Here is a 22,370-nt window from a genome sequence, read left to right on the forward strand (position 1 = left end):
TTATGTATGGGTTTTTTACAAATATCTGCTGTGGTTCTTGAATTGGAGATGGCAGCCATGTGTGTACCTATTAGACCAATGCGAACGTCAGGAGTTTTGGAAGTGGGCAGGCATAGGCATAAATGACTACAAATAGGTACAATAGTAAGAATGAGAAGATGGCACAAATTTGGGAGGATATCTAAACTTTTCTCATTGTTGATTTTTTTTAAGAACTCCCAAGACTAATTTACCATATTGTTACTGCCTTCCCAATAGTTCTGTTTAAAGTCTATTGCATGGACCACACCTACACAACCATTCGGGTGCCAGTGGCCGCCTCGGTGAAGGAAGTCATCAGTGCAGTTGCTGACAAACTGGGCTCTGGGGAAGGCCTGATCATCGTCAAGATGAGCTCCGGAGGAGGTAACAGCCTTAATTAGCCCTTTGTAGCTCCTGCAAAATGGAATATCCCATCCAAACAGAAACCCTGCCAGGAGTTAGCATGGCACTTCCAAGAGGATCCAAAGGGACAAATCGGTGCTGTGTGTGCTCCCACAAATAACAAAATAATATGGTTAGAAGTGGGCTGGGTAAGTGTCTAATATGCCCTATTTTATTTTATACCCACTATAAAGCAGAAGGAGGTGAAGCGATCTATCTGAGGCAGCCAGAGCTGAGGACTCTAGTGTGGATGTCAGCTTGGAGTTCTTTCTATATATAAACCCTAAACAAAAAAGTTTAAGGACTTGGGCCTCTGAAATGTGGACCCTATAGGCAATGGGTTTCCAAAAGTCTGAAGCTGGAGGTGATTGTAGACTAGATCTTTCCATCTAATGATGGTTCTGTTCCTTACCCCTTAGAGAGGGCAGGAGCCCAACTCATCGAATAAAATGAGGAATAGTTTCCCCATGGGATTACTCAATTGCTGTATGCTTTCTTGAAATGTCATTTGTTCATTTTCTCTATATATTCACTGGCTACTTAGTATAACTGGGACGGGAGGGATGTGTTGGGTGTAGCCATATCCCCAAGCTGTTGCTAGGCCGGCAAGGAGGTGGAGTAAATGAACAGTTACAAATCCATGCTGGCAAGAGTTTTGGGAGGGTCAGCATGGATTGCAGCGAGAGCCCGGAAGAAGGAGCAGTAAGGCTAATTTACCAGGAAATGATTTCATACCCACGAGGGTACGGGATCAGGTTTGAAGTCAAGTGGTTCTACTGATGCAGGATTTTTAATTGCATCATGGATTCCCAAGATACCCCCTCCCACTTCTGTCCTAGTCACACGGATCCAGGATGCTTGCCCTCACCCATCCCTGTGGCACATTCTCTCCACAGCTGTCCCAGATCCCTCCTTCTCCTCCTTCAGGTTTTCAGCCAAATGTCCATGTCCAGCCGAGGCCCCCTCCTTCCTTTCTTTGATCCCCTTCCTAAAATTGTATCCTCTCCTGCTTACGTACACTTCCTAGCCTCCTTTCCTGCCAGTTTCTCTCCTCATGGCTGCTCATTCTCTGATATAATTGTCTTGTTCACTGTCTGCATCCCTCACAGTGATAGAAGCTCTTTTGGGACTGGGATATTTTTTCCTCCCATGTTGTTCCCTTCTATATCCTCAATGCCTAGAGTAGTGTCCAGCACATAGTAAATGCTAAATAAATATTTGTTGAATGAGTTAATTTTTAAAATATAGGAGGCTTAATCTAAGTCATGCAACTGCCCTCCAAATTAGGGAATCAGAAAAAAAAATAAGAATAATGAATTTTGCATCTTAAGTCACTTGGGATGTCAGAACCCCCCTAAGTTTTCTAAAAGTGATCTTTCCATCTCAAAGTGCTGGGCATTGTTGCCATCTGGAAAGATAATTTGTTATATAAATAGCAAGTGTGGTTCTTGTATATAATTACAGTTGCAGCGCAGAACTGGGTGAATTGACCCTCGGGTATTTCCATTCCTGTTTTGTGGTCATTTTCCGACGGCATCCTGAGTGTCATGTGGCTGCGTGAATGCTGTGTCTTTTTTATTCAGTGGGTCCCTCCAGTCCTGTATTTTATGCAGTCGCTCTGCGTGTTCCAGTAATTCACTGAGCTGACAATTTGTTGGTGTGATTAGGGCAGTGCAGCAAATCTCAGATGCATTTAATAGGCAATCTCATGCTTTTTATGTTCACAGAAAAGGTGGTGCTCAAACCTAATGATGTTTCAGTATTTACGACGCTCACCATTAATGGACGCCTATTTGCTTGCCCGCGAGAGCAATTCGATTCACTGGTAGGTGTGGATGGCCTCCTCAGAGCAGTGTCTGCAATCAGAAAAACTTGTCTGGAGCTTAATTTTGCAGTTACGTTGAACCTAGTTGCTAAAAACTCTTGAATGCTACTTGGCTTTTTCTTTTTCTGTGCTCTATTAGGTAAGCCTCAGGTGTTCATTTGATATGCTCTGAGCTTTAGATTTTCTTTTGTGGAAATTAGCCAAGTAGCGCCACTATTGGGGCATAATTCAGCTTTTAGAACTGTGTAGTAAATCGCCTCCTTGAAATCCCCCCAATTTAGATACTAATATTAAAAATCTGAATGCTTAGACCAGGAGAGAAAAAAACTATTTAAGACCAGACATTGCGATTTATCATGCTCCATTGTGGGATGTAAAGAGGCATTAGGGCAAAGCTACTCTCCCATCTAAGAAAAATGCAGTTCCCTGAAAGTGCTCTCACTTGTGTAGGAAATACCAGAGGCCAGCAAGTTTCTTCCCTACATCCCTAAAACTCTTGTTCCCAGCCCACACACAGCTCTCTTGGAGTAAAGGACTAATCAGCCCATGCTAACAATTGAGTAGTCTACTGTCTTTTATGCAGGTGGTAGGGTTCATTTCTATTTATCCTATAAAAATTAGACATGTTGGTGAGTAGCTCTCAAGCTGTCTCGGAAAGCCTGTGGGGCCAGTTCAGAGGATAGGGAACCAGCTTTTTCCATCTTGGGACACACAAGGGCTGATTTTACTAAGAAAAGTGCAACACAAGAGCCAGAGGTGAACAGCATCACATTTCAGGGGGACAGTTTAACCACGTAAGTGCTGTATAAATGCACTCAAGTGTCATCAAATCAGACATTAGAAGTAAATTAAGATTCCTTTCCTCTCAAGAACGTTTGGCCTCTGGTAATTCTTTGTTCTAGTTTGGGGAGAGCCATTTTGTTCACTCCAGTGCAGCGAAGTGGATTTTTGCCATATCCTGAGTCTGGCTGGAGGGGAACTTGGCAAATATGGCATTTGTTCTGTGACTGTCCCTCAGCCGTCTCGGCCCATGAGCACTCTCACTTGCCTCAACCACTGGTGCTAGAAGTTCAGTCTGTACCCGGTCCTTTCATTTGTACCTTTAGTCCTCTACATGCAGCGCTCTCTAAAAGAGCAAGAGTTCCCAACACTGAGGGGCTGGGGTGGGGTGAAGGGGGGGAGGGGGGATGTCGTAAACGAGTCGTGCTGCCCTCTCCTGGAAATGAACACCATCAAAAGCCAGTTTAGCTGTAGCCCTAGTACAGGTGCCGCGCTGTCTGTTTGCCACACGGCCTTCAGCTTCTCTTGCCACCTGGTCCTTGGCCGCAGCAAGAAATGAATGACATGGTGTGTGGAGGGAGAGTGTGGACTGTTTCCAGCTCCCTGTAGGGGAGACACTAACCTTTTAAGCCTCTGTTTATGTGCACATCACCCTGCAGCCTTCCGAATTCTTCATCCTTGTTAGTCTTCCATTTTAAGGCCCAAGCAATTGAAAGGCTACTTTGCAGCAAGTGCTGGGGGGTGTGAGCTTGTTAGCTTCCTCCATTTCGGTGCTGTGCCGCCCACGGGGCCGCGGTTACACCATCACACCGAGGAATGGTGGAGCCTTACCTGCCTCACAAAACTGGACACATGGAACCTCTTCCAGCTTCCCAAAGATTTCTCTGAGGACAGTCTTTCTAGGAAGAATCACACACAGGATGACTCTGCAGTGCAGAATGTTGGCCAAACCCTTTGATCTATCAACACATACTTAGGAAGTGTCTGCTTTGTACTCAGTGCTACGCTGGCTTCTGTGTGACACTAGACCAGTCGTCCCAGGGATTCTGTCCTTATGATGGTTACGGTCATGTTAGGGAGACGAGACTAACACAGATGGCCTGGAACAAAACAAATTATAGGGCTAAACTGTGTTGCCTGGAAATAGCAGAGGGCCAGCCATTTATCCTAGTTGTTTGGTCTCTGGAGCTTTACTCTTGTGACATTTTATTTGAGCAGAAATGTCAGTACAGAGCAAATTATAATAAAATCCCGTTGTACTATGATTTGGTTCTACTCTTATCCATTCCCTAGTTTCTTGGACTTTTATTTAGGGCTTACTATATCATTCCAGGTGTTGTGGATGGTTCTGGCTCTGGGATGGTCTTGAAGATGAATCCTTCATGTGCCGCAGGGAAGTCACAGTGTAAGGAGGGACTCCAGAGAATAAAGAGAATACAGGGGACGAATGCCACTGCAGACCCAGGCACAGAGGGGGAAAGAGGGATGCTGGGGCGGCAGCTTCCATTAGCCAGTGTATCCTTTTATGTCTTGGGCTCTTCAGTTGGAAATCGGGAGAGTAATAATGCCGTTCTCCCAGAGGGAGAGTATATGGGAGTTCTGTGCCTCTGGATAAGCAGTGTTCAGACCTGCCTGGGCACTGCAGACCCTACAAGCACCTCATGTGACAGGAAATCTCCACAGGACTATATGAGGAAGTGGAGCAAGAGGATGCTTCCTGTGGAGGCCCGGGGTCAGCATGTCAAAGAGGGAGAGGGCTTTGGTGAGCCCTGCCCACTCTAAATAATTACTATTCTATTACTCTCTCAAAAGGGATGTAAGAATGATAGACCAGCATCTGTGACTTAAAATTTTTATATATTTCTTAGTATTGGCATCTTCCCTGTAGTTGCTGCGTTTATCCCCTCTACGGAAAGCCATAAGGCCTCAACGGAAAGAGATGGGATCTTGGTAGGCTGGGAAGGAAGAAGAACAAGAAGGCAGTTGCACGGAACAGAGGGCTGTGCACACAGCAGCAGCAGCAGCAAGAGGGAGGAGAGAGAATGTGGGGGGCCTGTGTGAGCCTGACAGGGAGTCCTCAGACCCAGACTTTAAGTGTCCACAACTTCAGGGGCGCCTGGGTGGCTCAGTCAGTTGAGTGTCCATCTCTTGATTTTGGCTCAGGTCATGGTCTCGGGGTCGTGGGTTGGAGCTCTGCCTTGGGTTCCACACTCAGCACGGAGTCTGCTTGTCCCTCTACCTCTGCTCCTCACTCCCCCACCCCTGCCCCCTGCAGGCGCTCTCACTGGCTCACTCTCTCTCTCTCTCTCTCTCTCTCTCTCAAGTAAATTAATTAAGTAAATCTTTTTTAAAAAGTGTCCCCAACTTTCTACCTAAGACCTACCCTGCTTGAAGCCATTCTCCTTACTTGTTTCCCTAAGCTACTTGCCCATAGCTTTAGGTCAGTTCCCCAAGCTTCAAAGCATTGGAATAAATGTTTTTCTTCCCTACTCTGTATGCCCTGTGTAGAGCCAGTCAGGAACAACAGTGCTTAGCTCTTACGTCCAGGCATTGCACAGATCGTACTTTCCTGTCCATTTGTGTTGCCACAGCACCTCTTGGGAGGGGACTTTTTATGGAAGGAGGGGGTGGGAATAGGGACCTCCTCCGTGCCGGGGACTGTGCTTACCTGATAACACTGACATTATTCCCAGTCAGTCATGTTAAGAAGCCTGCATACCAGGGTGCCTGGGTGGCTTAGTGGCTGAGCTTCTGCCTTTGGCTCAGGTCATGATCCTGGGGTCCTGGGATCGAGTCCCATATCGGGCTCCCTGCCGGGAACCTGCTTCTCCCTCTGCCTGTGTCTCTGCCTCCCTTTCTGTGTGTGTCTTTCATGAATAAATAAATAAAATCTTAAAAAAAAAAAAAAGCCTGCATACCCACTACTGCGACACCAAGTTCCCAGAACTGGAAACAGACAGTCAAGAGACAAGGGAAAGCATCCAAGTCTGTGTTGTTAGAGTGAGATTTGCATTTAAAGTCTGTTGCCCTCTAAAGCTGGTCTGTTGCAAAACCCAGCTTTTCGTCTGGCACTCGCAGATTTTCTAAAGCTGTTTGAGCTGTCTGTTTGGTTCCCCTAGACTCTCTGTTCCTGACGAACAGGTCTCCCGACAGCTTTCCAGCCTCCCTACCTCTCTTGCCATCTTTCTACAGACCGTCCTGGGTGCTCAGGGAAAACCTTGCCCTTCTAACCCAGCCAAGTTTGTCTGTTTAATCTTTTACAGCCCGGCTTCTTTCTCCAAGAACCTCTTCAGGTTGCACTTTCCTTTGAATTGCCCATTAACTCTCAAAAAAGCCTACTCCTGTTCTCCCACATGTTTATCCGTGTACCTGGGCATCAGGTGTGTGTTGATGCTTTTGTCTGTCTTTTAGACTCACAAATTAATGCCAGCAGCTGACTGTTTATTGAATATAGAGGGACTCCGTGGTCAGGGCTGAGCCTCCCTTAGACTGTAAACTTGCAGGGACCACTTACATCCTGGATGTGTCATTTCTTTAGCACCCAGAAAGCAGGGAACATTTCTGGAATAAAGTGGTTATGGATGATGCTGATAATAACAATGCTATTACTTGCACAACATTAGTATTTCCAACATAAATATTGAATATTTTAATATGGTGATCATGACATTAGGGAAATTCTCTTTCAATTCATGTGCCTTTTGTAGCTTTGGACATGTATTACAGATCCATAAATGTTCATATATTACACATAAGTTTCCAATGTATATAAATCATTCCTTTTACTAAGGAAAAGCACTCTCGGTCACTTCTCACAATATACAAATGAGATAAGTAAATCAGAAAGTTTTGAATGAGGGTCTTCCAGAAAGTAGCAGAATTTGGTTTCCTGAAGCCCTAAGCCCAAAACACCATGACCATGTGATATCATTTGCTGCTCAGCCTCTCTCCGAGAGTGGAGGGATGGGCCAGCGTATGCAATGTCAGTATGCAGAGCCCTCTGCCACCCAGTAAGCTCAGGCCATGTGTTATAAGAGCTGGACATGCAGCAGCGTCACCACGTCACCAGCCCCTACAACAGTAAGTGGTGCTGTGGCTAAATGTCCAAAACTACCCATGCCAGTACCTGCTCCGGAACAGCTCCAGTGAAAAATAGGAGGAAAACACTTCCAAGGACTTATATCTCTACCAGAGAAAAGGAATTGTTTTCAGGGATCTCCCAGCCCCAAGCACAGGGGAACCTCCATAGGTCACTCCTCCCCTAATCTTATTTGCTATGGTCCACATTTTTCAGTCAGTGGAATTGATGATAATGATGATATGACTCTAAGGATGGCACTGAAGCAAGTGAGCATTAAGAACAAAGGCGTCTTTCCCCTCTGGATAAAATCAAAGTTTCAAGATATTCCTGAAAGCATCTCCAGAATCCTTTCCCCTTAAAGCATTCAGCATGAAGTACTTATCTGTTCTGAGATTCTGATATATTTTTCCATTATTATTCATAGACTCCCTTGCCAGAGCAAGAAGGCCCAACTGTTGGAACAGTAGGAACTTTTGAACTGATGAGCTCCAAAGATTTGGCATACCAGATGACAATTTATGATTGGGAACTCTTCAACTGTGTGCATGAGGTAAGGTGCTCGGTTGAGAGCATTAGAGATACCTTGGCAGTTCTGGATGGGGCTTGCCAGATGGCTCACCTGCAAATGTTGGTATGTGCTGCAATGTGGAAACCACATGACCGTCCTTGTAAATATTGAGTTTATTAATAAAGCCTGTTACAAAGTCTTTGGGTATTAAAGAAAAATCTTCATGAGTGACAGTAAGCTATGTCTTCCCGAGTATGTTAAGCCAATGGCACCTCGTGATTAGTTCTATATTTAAGAAGCCCCGCCGAAGCCCTCTCACTCTGTAGTACAAGTTGAATCCTGGCCAGTGATTGTATTCACATTTGCTGACCAGCGTCAACTTGTCTTGACAAATAGAGAAGGCTCGTTGGTGTTTTGATTGAAAAACAAAGGAATAAAATTGTTTTCTTTTCTTTTCTAGCTGGAGCTAATTTATCACACATTTGGAAGGCATAATTTTAAAAAGACCACAGCAAACTTGGATTTGTTCCTGAGGAGATTTAATGAAATTCAGTTTTGGGTTGTCACTGAGATTTGCCTTTGTTCCCAGCCCAGCAAGCGTGTTCAGCTCTTAAAAAAATTTATTAAGATAGCAGCCCAGTAAGTATCATTAGCTTGGGAAGAGAAGAATGTTTGAACTGCATTTTCATTTTGTTCCATTAGGCTACATTTAAAAAAAAAAAAAAAAGGCAAGATACAGGATCTCCTTATGCACACGGAACAATGACAGGGGCTTAAGAACTGAACTTGTAAAAGATTCGTTTCATTTGGCTTTTGAAATACTGGACATCAGTATATAATCAATCAACGTCTTAGAGCACTGATGCCGGAGTCAAAATCGTGACCTCTTTTTGCTCTGTACTACCTGGCCTTGTGCCTTCTCCAATTTAAAGAGTCCTTCGGCAAACAAAGTTGTGTTGTAGCAAAGTTGTATGGAGAAGGCTCAAGTCAATGTCCAACATGACACCCTCTTGCCAGTAGAGGGCAGTGGAAACATGCACGTACATCTGCACACCCAACTCAGCCAGAATAAAATCAGTAAAATGCATAAAGGCGAGCTAACCTGGTATGAAAATCATCTCCATCAACATCAGAAAAAGCGAGCAACTTATAAATATTCCATTTAATAGCACTTCATGGGAAACAATTTATTTACTGCAGGGGCCAGTTAGATTTCTCCCTGACATGAATTTAATCTTCTCCTGCTACTTAGATATGCCTGACAACCTCCTGTTTACTTCCATGTTTTTGGTATCACCACAATGCTAAAAATAAAATGCTAAATGTGGCCCATGGCTGGGAGACTTCTTTCTAAATGCAGGGAGCTCTAGCATAGGAAGGTGGGGAGCCCAAGTGACCCCAGCTAGCAATTTTCTTGAGCCAAATAGTTTAGATCCCATACAGAGTCTGATTTCCAGAGCTAAACAAAGAGGTAAATGCTGCTTGACATTTCATACATATCCACTTGCCAAATGCTTCGAATCATTTTGCCAAAAATTTGAGGGTTCAACTGGATATCCAAATCTGCAGATTCAAATGCTGGTATCTCTTCATTTGGAAAAGCTGCCTTTTTGAAGAAAGATTTGGTAAAATGATGCTTATGAATTTCTGGTTCAAAGGATAGCCACTTTTTTCTAGGAGACTGAGCACCCTGGTTGCAAGGGACAGGTGTCTTTGCATATTCGGAAGGAGAGGATTACAGAAACTGTGACCATACATGCTTTCCTGTTGTAAAGAGCACATTCTCTCTTCACCTTAGCCTGGCAGTGCTAAATGGCACAAGGAGAAGAGAAAGGCAATCTGCACACCAATGCTGGGGAATCAGAAAGCCTTTCGGGGCCTAATCCTATTATTTTACAGTGGCAACAAAAGGGAGCCTTTCAAAAACTCAGGAATTGTTTGTAATGCTTTTGCCTTTTTTATCTTTCTTCTGATTATGAGAATGAGTAGGTGGCTTTGGCCTTTGGTATAAATTGGCTTGTATTATTTAACCTTTACTAAGCCGTGTGGTCCTGCAGTGGAGCTGTTTACACAGCCCCGTTGGAGAAGATTGTAGACTCTCATAAACCAAGATCTACAAGGACGAGATCAAAACCCAGTGGCAATAGCATTTTTTATATGGTGTTTTTAGAGAACTTCAACAAATTCCATGTAAGCTCTTCGACCTGCCCAGAGCTTTATGAAGTTGGGGGATTCAAGTGCTATCATCTCCTTTTGCAGATGAGGAGACTGAGGCATGGGGATAATTCATGACTTACCTAGGGTGATGAAGTTAGTTGGTAACAGTGACCAGAGCAGTGACCAGAAAGGCAGGCCTGTGTTCCTGCAAGTCCAAGATCACGTGGATAGGACAAAGGCAAACACAGGAACGTGATCCCCCTTGCCTTTAGCCCTGGCCGGGGGTGGGTGGGGGGGGGTCTCTGAATCTGCTTTCAGTCCTTGACCTGAGAGCCACTGCCCCAGCACAGCAAAGGCCTTGCTTGCTTTTTCACCAGTGGGATAAGACACACGATAGCTTCTCTGAAATCTATTTTCCTCTTTGCGCACAGACCATTTAAGAATCGCTCATTGCTTCCTCTGCAAAGAGAACCCAGGCAGCAAAAGCAACAATTTAGCCTTTTGCAAAAATGTTCATCCAAACAGGATTTAATTATGATGCAGTTGACTTAGATTACTATACTGATTTGGGGTAAAGGATTTGCACTTGTTGCAAAATAATTCTTTCCCTTTTCAAGGAAATGGCATGAAGAAGTTGGGCGTTCCTTCTTTTTTTTTTTTTTTCTTTTTTCTTTTTTTAAGTGAAATCACGTACCTGGGCTAAATATTGCCATTCTAGTAAGAATCTTTTACCTTGTTCCACAATATTCTTATTCCCAAATAAACATTCATTAAGGTTAATAGTTGCATAAGTACAGATTCAAAATGACCAGCCTCATCCACATCAGTAAAACACAGAGAAGATAAGGTCACTTTTTTTTTTAAAGATTTTATTTATTTATTCATGAGAGACAGAGAGAGAGAGAGAGGCAGAGACACAGGCAGAGGGAGAAGCAGGCTCCACGCAGGGAGCCCGACGTGGAACTCGATCTCGTGTCTCCAGGATCACGCCCTGGGCCGAAGGCAGCACTAAATCGCTGAGCCACCGGGGCTGCCCTAAGGTTACTTTTTTTGGTCAGTTGTTTAGGTTCTTTGTCAGCTTTATAGGGATCATGACTTGTAAGTTGCTATTTCTCAACAAATCAGAAGCCATGGCGGTTGCAGCAATATGACTTCCCGTTGCCCTCTCAGGCTGCCAGGAGGTGACCAGTCTCAGGCTCAATGTCCCAAAGTCTTCAAGGACATTTTGCTTACTTGTCTTATCCTATGGGATGTCTCCGTCCAGGTCTTTTAGGAAGCTTTTAGGCTTTTAGGAAGGCTTTTAAGGAAGCTCTGAGGTCATCATCACAATCCCTAGGGTAGGGGTCTTTAAATTCCTTCTCAAAACCTGAACCTAGATGGCCAGAACCATCACCTTTCTAAAATTACAGTGGGAAGTCAGATAGCCAAACGTGGTCACCCAAGTGGAACTTATACAGTGCATTAAATCTATCATTGCCTGCTCTCATAAAGAGTCCTGACGAATATTAATGACTATCAGAAAATAGAACTCTAATTTTTTTTTTTAAATCTCACTCAAAGGTGGCATTTTACTCAGCCATGTGCCTCTTGTATTTCAGCTGTAAGGAGTACAAAAATCTGAATTCCTTTTTTGCCATCGTCATGGGACTAAGTAATGTTGCTGTGAGCCGCTTGGCACTCACGTGGGAGGTAAGCTTCAGCTGAGATCCAGCTGTGACTTTTACCTTAAGAATAAAAACACAGGCTCACCAGTGAGCTTTTTTAATAGAAATATCACTCACACTGGTATAACAATGGAAAAGGTGGGACACTTTGAGGGAAGTGACCTGTCTCCTCTTTCCAGTTGCCTGAGAGTATGAATTTAAAAAGGTATTGTCCTTTCGTGTTGGGGGGAACGGGTGAGGGTCTTGGCTTCTTGGTCTGTACAAGGTAAATAATAATACATCTAGTTCCTAGGTAGAACATGAGCCAACAACATGGCTTGCATGGTTTCATAGGTTTTGCTCATAGATGCTGTTGTTCTTTGGAATGTCTGCTTATTGCCTTATCTATAATTAAAAGAGGACAGAAGATCCATTTTTATCCAAGTAGTCATTTTGCTCTGGGGAAAATTAGCCAAAAGGCCAACTGTTTGGCCCAGCTGAGTACTAAGTATCTCTTAACCGCCTGGCCGACCTCTCTGTGTATGGAGGAACAACAGTTGGCTATATTCAGGTTGCGGCAAAAGTCGTGCAGGTGTGTTGTGAATTTCTGGAACAAATATGATTAAGTGGTTTGTTGACAGTTTGTTATTTGTGCTAAACATCTTCATTTTTCATCAGCTAAGTACTCAAAATGTGCCCGACCCCTTACATGTGGTATATAGCTGAAGAAATACTAATCTCTAATAGAACATACACACAAAAATAGACTCTTACTAAAAATAAAAAAGTATGTGTAAGTGGGACACAAAAAGAGGTCAAGGAGTAGATAACAGAGACTTAATTTGCGAGGGTGCTTTAAAAAGGCACCAAAGGCAGCTGTTTGCATTTCTAAATATTTTTCCTTAAAACATTTCCTTCCCCACTTCCCTCTTGAAACTGTTTTCTTTCTCTGCCCCTCCTAAATGTTTCCATTGTTTATAGGACAGGTCCGCACAAGTTCTTCTGTCTTGGGTTTCTCTTAAAATTCCAGGCAGATGCAGCACACAGCAGCTCATCCCCTGAATATAGGAATGAGGGAATTGGTGAGGCCTGCGTGCCACGCAGCTGTATCATCTTCCAGCTGGTAAACGGACAGAGTTAGGGCTGCCACAAAAAAGAGGCGATGAAGCCATAGTTCAGGCTCCCCTGTCTTGGAGCCCAAGGCTCCTAGAATCTCTGGAAACCTAGGGTTTCCCCTCAGAGAGTCTGCCTTCCCCGGCCTGTTTCCAACTACTGATGCCCAGATGGAGACCAAATGATTTGGTGCGGATGATCAAAGAGGGTGTAACACCTTCCAGGGGTCCCAGGAGGCCAGGTGCAAGGATCAGAACAGCAGCCAGACATGAGGCCATAGCATGCCAGGGAACACTATCAGAGTGTCCTTTCTTGGTCTAAAGAGAAAAATCAGGCTGCTTGGGGGCAGGAGGGTGCAGTCAGCAGAAAGAGTTAACTGGTCAGTCCCTCATTTTCACGGAACGTGAAGAGGCCCAGCCTTCGGCCTGCTATGGTTCCCAGCCTTGCGTGATGCTGAAAGAGAAGGTTAACCCCTCCTGGTGTAGAAGCTTCTGCTCTGCCAGGCAAAATGTAATTATACCGTCCTGTAGGAAGAACTTTCATTCGTAAGCATCTTTGATTCGGGTTTCTCTACCTGAACTTGCCAAGAACCTCCACGGGCTTCCCATCCAGCTTGGGCCAAGAGCACCATGGCCCCGATGTGAGCAGGGCGAGACTCAGGGCCTGAAGTCCCAGGAATGATGGAACACGAGTGAAACTGTCCATGAGTGAAACAGGGAAAGAAACCTCCAGCACGTGGCAAAGGGAACCATTCAACCTGGAAGCGAAAGACCCATCTGATCGCAAGCAAATGGGAATAAGATCCCAGAGCAGCTTCTCAGCCTTGGCAGTACTAACACCGCGGGCAGGATAATTCCTCATTGCGGGCTGTCCTGTGTAACATGGGATGCTTAGCAGCATCCCTGGCCTCAACCTCCTATCTACCAGTAGCACCCCTCGCTCTGCTCCACCCCAGTTGTGACAATTAAAAAAATGTCTGCAGATGTCACCAAACGTCCCCTGGTGGATGTGGGATGAGGGGTGCAAAACTGACCCCAGTTGAGAACCACTGCTCTGGAAGCACAGAATGTATGTAGATAATAGTGTTAAGACCTACAAAGATCTGTATTACCATATGCCGTCCTGCCTTTGACCCAAAAGCTAGCTACATAAAGAGAAGTCAAGCAATAGACCTAACCTAAATTATAATTCACGTCTAATTTTTAAAGTGGTCCGTGTCCATGGCAAGATCTCCCCTACCATGGTGATTTGGATACTACATGGGGAATGAGATCCTCACATCCCTTGGTGCCCATCCTGGTTCTCATCCCTTTGGACGTCCCCCCTGAGCAGGGATATCAGATTTCCCCAAAACTGAACCGGAAAAGAGGTACTAGGAGAATGAGCTTGGAGGATATGTAGGAGACTGGTCCAAAAAACAAAATAAGATTTTTTACAGGTGTTTAAATGAGAATATGACAAACCAATTCAGACATGATAAAGAAGGGAGAGGAGCTTTTCTGTGATTGCAGAGGCCCAATTGGTCAATGTGTCATAGCCGGTAGACTTTGTGCGGGAAGCAGAGCTGAGCTGGGAATCTCTGAGGCCTGGGACTCAGTCAAAACTTAGTGTCGGGAGTGGAGACACATCATGCTGCTCTAGAGGTCTTGGTGTGGCCCTATCAGAAGAGAACAGTTGAGGGTTACGAAGATCTCAGGACCCAAGCAAAGTGAGAACCAGTAGATGGAAAGAGGACTCCATAATGGCCTAGTAGTGTCAGAATGTGGGTACAGCCGGCGGGCGGCCCTAAATCGGGCACTGCATCAGGAGAACCAGCAGTGTTTGTAGGACAGCAGGGCGGAGAGATCACATGGGGAAATGCTAGTGTGGAAAAGCCTAGAGCATGTGAGAATGGCCGTAGAAAGGAGGCAGGTGACGTGAATCCCAGAGGCTTTGACTGTCATCAGCTGTGCGACTTTGCGTATGTCATTTAAACAGTGAGACCTAATTTCTTCCATAGGAGATGTTTAATCTATTCAAATACATATTTATTGAGCACTGACTACGTACCTAACACTATTCAGGCACTGGGGATATAGCAATAAGCAAAACCGATGAAAATTTCCATGCTCGTGTAATTTACATTGTAAGGGAAGAGGAGGATTGAAATAGGTAGTTTCTAAAACTTTTAATCCTAATATTCTTTGGTCTAATGTGCTAATTGTGGGAATCTGAGAGTTTAAAAGGTGTGGGAGGAGGTAATTCCAAACCACTTGTGGTCTGAGAACACAGTCCTCTGTATGAATTTCTAGAAAACATTATGAAAACAGTAAGACCAAAGCATCTGTAATTACTTTTGTTTCACAGAGTATTAAAAGGTAAATTCTCTATATTCCAGATTATGCTCAAATGGAAGACAGATTACAGTCTGGCCTTTTTTTTTTTAGAGAGATGTTTGATTAAAAGCCAAAGAAATACATTTTTCCCCCTAGATATGGTAACACAGGATACATATCTCAATGTTGAACCTGACATATGAGTGTGGCATTTTTGTTTCATTAACAGAAACTGCCAAGCAAGTTCAAGAAGTTCTATGCAGAGTTTGAAAGTTTAATGGTAAGTGACAGTGGCTCCTTTATTCTGTTCACTGTCTGCATTAATCCAATTTCTGATTAGCTGAATTGAAGTTCTCATTTCAGAAATTTTACCTGTCCTTGTATGACTTTAAGAAGTTTATGATCCCATTTTAGTGCTGCTAAAACAAGCATGTCTGACTAATGAAAGGCACCCTCAGGAGCTAACTTAAAGAGGACTTATGTCCCACATAAGGTCAATTTGTGTAACTAAGAAAAGCTGTGTAATAGGATCCTTTCCGCCTAGCCCAGGTTGGCTATGGGTTGGAAGCTGCATTTTCCTTGCCTTGCCAAAATTATTGTTCCCCATTGGCTGGGAGGTGTTCACAGTCAGAAAAGGAGTGAATGGGACCTGGTAGGAGTGATGAGGTGGTTTCGGAGAGGGTGCAAGGGGCTGGCAAGGCAATGGCAGGGAGAGGGGAGTTGGAACTCCCAGGAAGGAGACCGTGCTTCAGGAGAGGGGGATCTCGTGGTTGGGGTTTGTTTTACTCCGGTTGTATTTGCTCTCAGAGGGAATCTCTCCCCTCAATCCCCGCAGGCAAGTCTGCCCCTGGAGCAAAAACGGAAACAAAGCAAATCATTTTCATGTCAGACGGGAAGTTGTTTTAAGATAAAAATTCAGCTAAGTCTGCCTTTCTTGTATAGCTACGCTTCGTTGAAAACTATCTGATTGTGGGGATAACAAGTCTAGGTGTGTTGGGAGGTAGAGGGGGTGGTATATGTGTCATTAGTCATTAACCAGCCAAATCTCTGTTTCTCTAAAGGATCCTTCCAGAAACCACAGGGCCTACAGGCTGACAGTGGCTAAGCTGGAGCCTCCTCTCATCCCCTTCATGCCTTTGCTCATTAAAGGTAATTCTAAGAAAACACACAGGTCAAGCCAGGGATGAGTATGTGGGGAAGAAAACGAACAAGAGCCTAACTAGACTGATCTCTTTGGAAAGAATGGCCCCATCCCCGCACCTTCTCCATCACCTCCTCTCCCCCTTGACTTTTCAGAAAGGGTTGGGAAGATTATTGGAGGAGGAGGGATCTATGATTTGGAAGACTTGATAGTGAAACAGAGGGTTAGTTTGGAAATTTTACCAATCTCGGGTAAAGCGCTTTCAAAAGTTAAACACCCAACATAAAAGAAACTATTATCAGCTTTTTTCAACTGCAGTGTTATGCAAATCCTCCAGCATAATCTAATGGTGCTATTGTGGTTTCTTTGTATGACATATTTCTGTTAGTGATTAGAATGTGACTTTTATTTCTGTGCAGATATGACATTTACTCATGAGGGGAACAAGACGTTCATTGACAATCTAGTAAACTTTGAAAAAATGGTACGTACAGTATTATAACCTTAACCACAATGTTTTTTTAAAATAAAATCTGCATTTGCACTAATAAAGGAAATAATTTCCATATATGCTGCCGTGTTAAAAAAACTAGTTACACATAAAGGAGTTTTAAAATATTTGGTTCAAATCGGCTACCTATTTTAGGCTGTCAGTTCTCTTTTGTAAAATTGAATGGTATTTGTGCTGCAGTTCACAGCAGCAGCTAGCTTTTATGCTGTGTGCCTCGTCCTTGGCTGCCTGTTGCTAAAATGCACGAATGTTCCAGAGTGACTTCCATGTTGTTGTTTTGCTGTAAGGTTCATAGAGCTAGACTTCCCCAGGATGCCTTTGAGTTGTTTATCTGCTGAGCCTGACTTTAGTGCATGTAGGTAAAAGGCAACTCCATAGCAGACCTTTCTTATGGAGCATTCATCTAAATGCATAAATAAATAAGTTCGCCCAAGTTCAGAGAAGGGACTTGAAAATCTTTGTAACCAAAAACAAAATTTTTAAAAAACAACAGATGTGGAACTGGCACACATTTGGTATTTTGCAGCTCCCCTCATCAAGAAAAAGCTGTTATCTGGCATTAGTTACTTTGCAGTTTATTTTCTTATCTTCCGTGAAGCAATAAAGCAGGTCATGCCAAAACCTATCTTTAGCTACATAGTGCATGTTAATGGAATGCTCCATTGTCTTCTAAATCCTTTGGCTGCAGCCTGGATGGATAGGATGTTACAGTGTTATCTCCGTGTGGGTAAGCATCTGCCTGGGGTTATGGTTTGCAGTGGTGAATATGGCACTGCAGGAAAAGCTCAGGACGTGGGAGTTCAGGAGACCTGAGGTTCAGTTCTCAGCTTTGTCCCTTGGTAGCCATCCCTTAACTTCTCTGTGGGTCAGTTTCCCCAGCAGAAATGGGGATCACGCCTACTCCATGTATGTCTGGAGATTCTGGTTGTGTCCAAAGTCCATAAGTATTCCCTTAAGCCATATATATATAGTGCTATAGAATTCTCAGAAAACTGTTCTTCCAAATGTTTCTTGAAGTTCAGCTGGCATACACAACTCCAGGAGAGCTGGAAACATCCTGTGGTGGTTCTGGAAGGATCACACCATCCAGCTCTGGGAATGAGCTTAATGCAAGCCCAGCCTGGTAAAGAAGTATAGCAAGTGCTGGGGAAAAGGTTTCCATGCCCTAAGCTCGTTAGAAAATAACCCATGGGTCCACACTCCTCAAAGACACCCTGTGCTAGAGGGCAAAGATTCCCTCAGCAGTGTTCCCCTCTGACGGCAGAGTACGAGCATCTCTAATACTGTCAGTTTAATAATTCTTTGATCAAAGGGGAAAAAAAAACATTCTTTGCTCACTTATTAGTATGGAGAATTAAACACATTTCCCTGATTTCTTAAAACCTGTTTTCCAGAAATGAAAGATTTAGCAAATAGGTAAAGAACCTTCCAGATCACTTATGCAGAAATGCAAACTAAGGGATAGCTAAGCCAACTATTTGACTCTAAAATATACATGTGCACAGAGGCGTAGAAGACAGAGTCTCCAAAGACTTGAGTGAGCTTTAGAACTTTTGATCATTAAAGTGAACTCAACAGGACAAACAAGAATAACAAAAACATTTGTCAAGGAGAATGAGAGTTGTTTCCTCTGGGCTTTTAGATCTTGGTGTCATACCCATAACCTTCAAAGGAAGAGTCGTATCCAATGGCTGTTAGAGTTCCCCTTCGCCATTGGTCCACTCTGTGTCCACAGCAGTGTGCGCTCACACACCTGGCCATGATAGCAGAAACCTGAATTAACAATGGCTTACACACGCTAAGTGGATTTCTTTCTCATGTGAATGTCCAAGCGAGCGTGATGGCTCACGAGGCAGTCAAGGTGCCAGGCTTCTCCTCTCCTGCCATTCCTTCATCCACATGGTCCAAGATGGCACACCACCACCACGCCACGTCAGGTGGAGGGAAGGGGAGAGGGACAAGATGAAGACATGCTCCTTCCCTGTAAGGACATGACCTGGAGTGGCACTCACCATTGGGTTCACCTTCGACTGACTGGAAACTTAGTTACATGCAAGGAAAATTAGAAGATTAGAAATTAGAAGATGTGGGATACATGGATACCCTTATTGGGGTATCCATGTATCCCACTAAAAATTAAGGGGTTCTACTCCTATGAAAGAAAAGGAAGAAAGGATACTGAAAGAGAACTATTGGTCCTCCACTCTAGCAACCGTAAATTTTATTTCACTCCTTTTATTCATTCATACACCATGAGAAAGTTTAGTCTTAAAATTGCCTTTTTTGTGAGTTCGATGTTACTAGAAAATGAAACAGAATTTCGAGAAGATTTGATTATATTTTTTAAACCTGGCTTTGGCCAACCTGGCATTTGTCGTCAGCTTTCCTACCTTCTCTCCCCGTAAACGAGCCCACCCTACACTACCACTGCCACTTACAACTCCCACTAGTGGCTGCTGCTGCCCCTGTGTGTCTTAGGGAAGGAGACATCTCTCATTTCAGGTTGATGTCCACGCCATTTCCCAATCATTCATCACAAGGCCGAGGTGGTGAGCACAGCTGGCAGCCTTTGTGGGGCTGTTCGGCGGTCTCCCTAGAGGGAGCCCCTGCCAGGGGCAGAAGTCACCAGGGTAGCCAGGAACACAGATGCCTGTTCTTGGTGGCAGCATTGCAGACACAGCAAACTACTGACTACTGTGCCAGCCCTAAGTATTTTTATTTTGAACCTTTTTACCCTTGAGGTATGAAATGAGGATTAGAGAATTTGTTGCATATTGGTTTTCAGGATTTATGAGTATGAACAAAAGAGAATTCACACTCTGATCCTTATGCAAAAAAAAAAAAAGCAGACATTCTTTCATTTGGGGGAAACATAAAGGAGTATTCAAAAAAATGTTTGAATAAAGCCCTTTGTAGCTTTCTATGGCATACATGAATATTTATAACATTTAGGAGGTAGACTAGCAATGGATTAGAGGATAATATGCTGGCTGGCTGCCACTATATCCCAGGCTGCATAAAGCATGCTGATAGCCACGGTTGCTACTGTATTAGGAGGTTGGTTCTATTTCAGACATACCCATATTTAGGTGTATTTATTTATGAACATTATTTTAAGATAGTCATTTTATTTGGAATGAGAAGCATGGGGCCAGCTTCTTCACTTCTGGAAACATTAACAGAAGCTAATTCATTGAGGAAAGAGAAAAGCTTTGAATCCTTTTATTTCTGTGTCACTAATTATGGCATTACATAATTAGTAACGATATGTTTTCTATCACCGATAATATTATTACAACATCCATGGAGAAAGCACTAGGCTTATATCAAGCGTGGATAAAAGAATCTCCAAGTGAAAATTGAAATGTTCAAATACATCCAACTCTCAGAACTTTCCAACACAACAGAAATCTACACGAGGACCTTGAAAGTTTATTTCTTTATATAGAACTCACACACTGGGCTAAATGCAGATTCTCCAAAAGATATGTTTCAAAGCAATGCAATCTGTGTTGACTGTTCAGGCAAAGGCTTTTGCTTGGAAATATAAAGAAATCCAATACATAATCTTTGGCCTTTAGGAGATTGTATACAGTTAAGAAGGTGAAAGCATAAACGCATGAAATATTGATAGTAATCGCAACACAGGAGATAACCGAAAGCAAAATGCAGAGAGAGGTAACATCATGCAGCTATATCAAGAGGAAAACAAAACCATGTTAAATACAACATAATATGATCAAATCCAGACTTGTTACCCTGAGCACCATCCAGCCTCACCTCACACTTCATCTCCTCTGTAGTCAGTCCAAGTTGGCAAGACCAGCGTTTTCTCTTTTTTTTTCTGGCCTCAGGGCCTTTGCACTAGCTGTTACCTTTGCCTGAAACTGTCTCCCTGCTAGTCCTCACCTGTCTGACTCTCTCGCATCAGCTCATGTGTCCCCTCCTCCGAGTGGCCTACCCTTCAAACATTCTCCTATTTTCCACACCCAGCATTCTCAGACAGATCACTTTGCCCTGACAGCTGGGTTCATAATCTGAAACAACCTCTACTTGCCTCTTCATTGTCTATCTTCCCCACTAGAATGTAAGTGTCCTAGACCAGGTATTTGATCTGTTTTATTCACTGATATTTCTCCAGGACCCAAAAAGGTGTCTGGCACATCATAAGTATGCAAGAAATATTTGTTGAATAAAAGAATAACTCAGTCATATTCCAGTGTTGGACCTAGTGAGTGACAATACACTGAAGCATTTTTAACGGATTTTATATATCAAAGCTTTGATCCAAGAATGTTTTCTTTTTTTTTTTTAAGACTTTATTTACTTATTCATAAGAGAGAGAGAGAGAGAGAGAGAGAGGCAGAGACACAGGCAGAGGGAGAAGCAGGCTCCATGCAGGGAGCCCGATGTGGGACTCAATCCCGGGTCTCCAGGATCACGCCCTGGGCTGAAGGCAGCCCTAAAACGCTGAGCCACCCTGGCTGCCCCAAGAATCTTTTCTATTTTATTAGAAAATTTGATTAAGCAGCATTTTGCATTACTGATAGTCTATGACTCCCTTAGCCTTCTGTTCTGGGCTGGACATTTTTCTGTCTCCCTCCTCTCCGTGGTGCTGTGTCTGCCCTTCACTGTCCTTTCCTGAATGCAGAGATAACAATACGCAGCCTGTGCTTAGACATGTGCCTGGACACCTGAGCTCCGGTGTCCCATGACCGTGATCTGTACAATATACCACAAGCATCATGCACATTACCTGTGTATATCTGTATGTCACATTCTTCTTGAATATTAAAGATCCAGGGCCAGGGGCCAGGGCTCAGGGTTCTTCCCCAATGATGTGTATAGTGGAGGCTGGCTGAGCTCCTGGGCCTTCTTGTCTTATGTCTGGTGCACTTAATTTACCGTGCACTTAATTCTACTTGGTTGCTATTGTGGGCATGATCTCTGCACGTGAGAGACTATCTATATTTCTAGGTCTTATGGACAAAAATTCCTGTCCTAAATATACGAGGATCTGAGTAAAATAATCAGGTGATGTAGGTGTGGTTTTGCACATGTTCCACAAGGAAAAAGCGACTGTGATTCTTTGATAGGCCTATGGTTGGGGGCAGAGTCAAATCAGTAGGGGCAGAAATATGAAAAGAAAAGGCAATGTGGGAAACATTAAGAACAAGGTTGGCAAAGATCTCAAGGGGCAAGAGAAGTTTCAAAAGACAAAAACTGTTCAGGGAAAGAAAAAAAAAAACAAAAAACTGTTCAGGGGCGGCACGTCGAAGGGGCCTGACATCTCACAGGACTCAGAGCAGAGAGGCAGCACGGCCCAAGAGGGAGGCTGTCCTGGCAGCTGTGGGTGGGAGGGAGGGTGGTCGAGAAAGTGGGACCGTGCGAGGTGGCACTGCCTGCGGGGCCCGCTGGTCTGAACTGGAAAAACAGGCTCGGGAGTCTGCTCCTCTTCAGGGACAGGAGAGCTGAGGCAAGGCTTGGCCAGGGGCCAGAATCCGTACAGAGATCACGGAGGAGCTGGAGCCAGCTGCAAGGGCATGCTGGGCTGTCGACCTGCCTGGATAGGCGTGAAGGCATGAGTTGGCCAACCCAGGCCTGCGGGCAGGGGCCACAGAAGGCCACCAGGGAGGCCCAGACTGCAGGGCTGGTCTGAGAAGCCCCTCCGACCCTTCCCGGGCTCCAAGGCGAATTCCTCACCATCGGAGCTGGAGGGACACTTGCGCTTGGGACCGTGGCCTCAGGGCTGTGGCCTGTGCCAGGCTGGGTGCGCGCAGCCCCGTCCTGCGGGCAGCATCTTTGTCCTGCGCATTCTGGAAGCCAGGCCCAGGAAGGACATCTGCTTCTGCGTCGCCCTGTTCTCAGCTCAG

General features: G+C 44.3%; 1 protein-coding gene across 13 annotated transcripts in view; it reads left to right on the top strand.

The window, feature by feature from the left end:
- The window catches only part of RAPGEF4 (Rap guanine nucleotide exchange factor 4), a 283,291-nt gene that overhangs the window by 252,908 nt on the left and 8,013 nt on the right, over positions 1–22,370 (top strand). For all 13 annotated transcript variants that reach the window (XM_025460193.3, XM_025460194.3, XM_049106225.1 and 10 more), the window contains 8 exons: positions 259–405; positions 2,151–2,248; positions 7,534–7,659; positions 8,078–8,256; positions 11,373–11,463; positions 15,075–15,125; positions 15,907–15,994; positions 16,406–16,470. In XM_025460193.3, coding sequence (XP_025315978.1) covers positions 259–405; positions 2,151–2,248; positions 7,534–7,659; positions 8,078–8,256; positions 11,373–11,463; positions 15,075–15,125; positions 15,907–15,994; positions 16,406–16,470 — 845 coding nt within the window. The remainder of the gene's footprint in view (positions 1–258; positions 406–2,150; positions 2,249–7,533; positions 7,660–8,077; positions 8,257–11,372; positions 11,464–15,074; positions 15,126–15,906; positions 15,995–16,405; positions 16,471–22,370) is intronic.

The sequence above is a fragment of the Canis lupus genome, chromosome 36 (assembly GCF_003254725.2).
Source record: "Canis lupus dingo isolate Sandy chromosome 36, ASM325472v2, whole genome shotgun sequence".
NCBI classification, from domain to species: Eukaryota; Metazoa; Chordata; class Mammalia; order Carnivora; family Canidae; genus Canis; species Canis lupus.